Source organism: Halyomorpha halys, unplaced genomic scaffold, assembly GCF_000696795.3.
Source record: "Halyomorpha halys isolate HHAL.00 unplaced genomic scaffold, Hhal_1.1 Scaffold1377.1, whole genome shotgun sequence".
NCBI classification, from domain to species: Eukaryota; Metazoa; Arthropoda; class Insecta; order Hemiptera; family Pentatomidae; genus Halyomorpha; species Halyomorpha halys.
In genome coordinates, this window is record NW_027115088.1 from 116,491 (window position 1) to 119,495 (window position 3,005).

At 34.5% G+C, this 3,005-nt stretch overlaps 1 protein-coding gene across 1 annotated transcript; it reads right to left on the minus strand.

Moving 5' to 3' along the window:
• Positions 1–860: 860 nt before the first annotated feature.
• LOC106689491 (glutathione S-transferase theta-1) lies at positions 861–2,653 on the minus strand. Its single transcript, XM_014434467.2, has 2 exons — positions 1,858–2,653; positions 861–1,007 (listed from the first exon to the last, which is right to left on the minus strand). Exons 1-2 carry the CDS (start codon positions 2,550–2,552, stop codon positions 929–931), a joined length of 774 nt encoding a protein of 257 aa, XP_014289953.2. The 5' UTR covers positions 2,553–2,653; the 3' UTR covers positions 861–928.
• Between the last annotated feature and the right edge of the window lie 352 nt (positions 2,654–3,005).

Consider the following 3,005-nt stretch of genomic DNA (forward strand, 5'->3'; position numbering starts at 1 on the left):
GACAAAGCAGTAGACCAGTTTACCAATATAATTCAATTTTTGTACACCTAGTTTAACTATTATGTAGCAAGTTACAAATTTAAAATGTTTTTGAAATTTGGTCAAAAATATAATACTAATTAACTTAATTTTATTATTTGATAATTGTATGATAACTACATATGATATTATATATATAATAAGATATGTAGTATAATCACGAAAAAATTAACACATTGTATAGTAATAAAGGATATTATTTCAAGCAATGATAGGCCCTAAAAACTTTCCTGATACCGAGATGTTGCGAATCTTTTTGGGGTGTTGTATGAACAATTCCATGAAGGGCCAATATACCATTTACGCATATTTGGCAAGTGGTTGAGCTGGTTCCTATCTAATTAGTACTATAAGATTATTTTGGTTACTCTCTGTTGTAATCTGCTTTTTATGTTTTTACTACTTTACAATAAAATAAATAATATGACTAATTTTCAATGATTAAAAGCGTTATTCTGATGGCTCCCTGCCTATTTTATCAATATTTTTTTTAAATTTAAATTTATAAAAATTTACTAAACTTCGATGGCGCTATTTCGTAATAAACTTCTCACGGAACTCCTTAATTCATAGAATAAAGTTTAAATTAACTTCTCACTCATACACTGCAGTACGATTGTGAAATTTATACATTTATATTCGCACATAAAAAACAAAACAAAATTAAATAATCTTATAATCAGTAAATTAAAAACGTGATGCATCTTTTAATCAGTAAATTAAAAACGTGATGCATCTTTTAATCAGTTCTAACATGTTTTGATCACTCAAGAAAAGCTTGTGGTTGATTCCGGAACATTGTGATGCTGACCACATCCTCCAGCAAGATTTAAATTCTCCAGCAGTTGTCGGCAGCTGCAAAGGACTTTGATCCTACGCTCCCTGCATTTTACATCTGCATGCGACCACCAGGCTCAGTCAAATTTCTGTGCTTCTCATGCATATGGTATTTTGTATATAACTTGGTACTGCTTACATAAGAAAATTAATTAACAGGTTATGGGGTTCTCATTAAGTAATACATATTGCCTTAAAAGAGAGTAGGGTTACACTACACCCCCTGTTATTGCCTTAAAGGAGAGTAGAGTTATACTACAACCCCTGTTATTGCCTTAAAGGAGAGTAGAGTTATACTACAACCCATGTTATTGCCTTAAAGGAGGGTAGGGTTATACTAGAACCCCTGTTATTGCCTTAAAGGAGAGTAGGGTAATACTATCCCCATGGTATTATTTTTTGATAGAAAACTTCTCAAATGTATATTTAAAAAAAAAAATTGATTCAAGCTTAACAATCGAGTTAGCAGTCTAGTTGACCTTCAGAGCTGTTCTCTTTTTGATATTTCCGCCAAGACCGAAACTTCAGAAAAATCAATAATTCGATTTAAAAAAACAACTAAAAAATCAATTTATCATTATAGTGACGACTCGTATAAACTATTGTTTTGTATGTTGCAGATATTATATATTTTTTATTGAAAATTCTTGTTTATAGAATGCAGCATAAGAATGAAGACATTTTTTTCGGAGTTACGATCTATCACAGTTTAACATACTTTGTATCTTTTATAACCTGTTATGAATTGAAGGTTATAACTCATACAGGTACAGATATCTGAATGTATTAATTGACTAAGAGCTCTAATGAATAAATAAATGTATTGCCTTTTAAAAAAAGTCTATATTTACTAATTGTTTTAATGAGTATGTTTTCATTTTATTTTAATTTTTTTTTTAACTTTCAAGTAATTTGTATAAAGAACCTAACCTAAACCTTAATATCCATTCCTTCAAAACATATTTATAAACTTTTATTTACTTAAATGAAGTAGTAGACAAAGACTTGGCCCTAGCAGCACAGAACTCCTTGAGGTAGTTGTGGACGACGTCGTAAAGAGGGTTGGTCTCTTGGCGCACCCTTACCATCCATGCCTCTAGGCGAGGCCTTCCTTTGCGAGGATCGTAGTCCGTCATTGCCAACTGCTCCAGTTCAGTGGCAGCCACGATGTCTGCTATGGAAATCTCTTCTCCTGCAATGTAGTTGTGGTCCTGGAGCCAGATCTTATCGATGAGGTCGCAACTCCGGTCCAACTTGGAACGGCACTGCTCCAGCCTCGGTTCCTCCGTTGGCTTATAGGCCGCCGAGAAGATGTAGATGACCGATTTAGCCCTTGTTTCCAAGTGGTGCCACTCCAAGTATTCGTCTACCCTCGCTCTCTTAAGGCTGTCATTTGGGTACCAGTGATCTTCCACGTTGAACTCCCTGCAGAGGTACCTTAGGATCGCGATTCCTTCTTTGATGTAATGTCCTTTATGCAATATCACAGGAACCTTCTTGAAAGGGTTGATTCTGACGAACTCCTCCGCTTCTTTACTACCTTCTGAAAGAGCGACTTCCTTTGTATCGTAATCGATACCGTTGATACCCAGGAAGAGTTGGACTGCCCTGCACGGCTGAGACAGTGGATCCTGGTAAAGTGTAATAATGTCGAGGGATTCAGATGAAGATGCCATTTTATTAGTCTGCAATATCTTACAACATATTAATGTGTCATTAATTGAATTAAATCATTTACATTATACTTAATACGATATTGTAAACTAGGGATTATAGCCATATGGTAGTACATATGTTAGCTATCTCTTCATAAATTTGAAAAAAAATATACATGAAAATCGTTTCCGGCCCACTCTACATAACGGCTCTAATTACATTCAGTAATGCTATTTGTTACTTTCACTTAGCGATATATGGAATATATAGGAAGGGGAAATATTGCAATTGTGCGAAACGCTTAAAACAGATATATATCTTCTATTAACCTGACTTGGAAACAGAACAGTATTCTTATCAGCCCTGACGAAACCCTGCAAAGTGGGGCGAAACGTTAGTTAACAATTAATAGCTTTCTTTTTCTATTTTGATACCTTTATTGACCGCCACCCGGACTATCTCCCTCCAGTCTA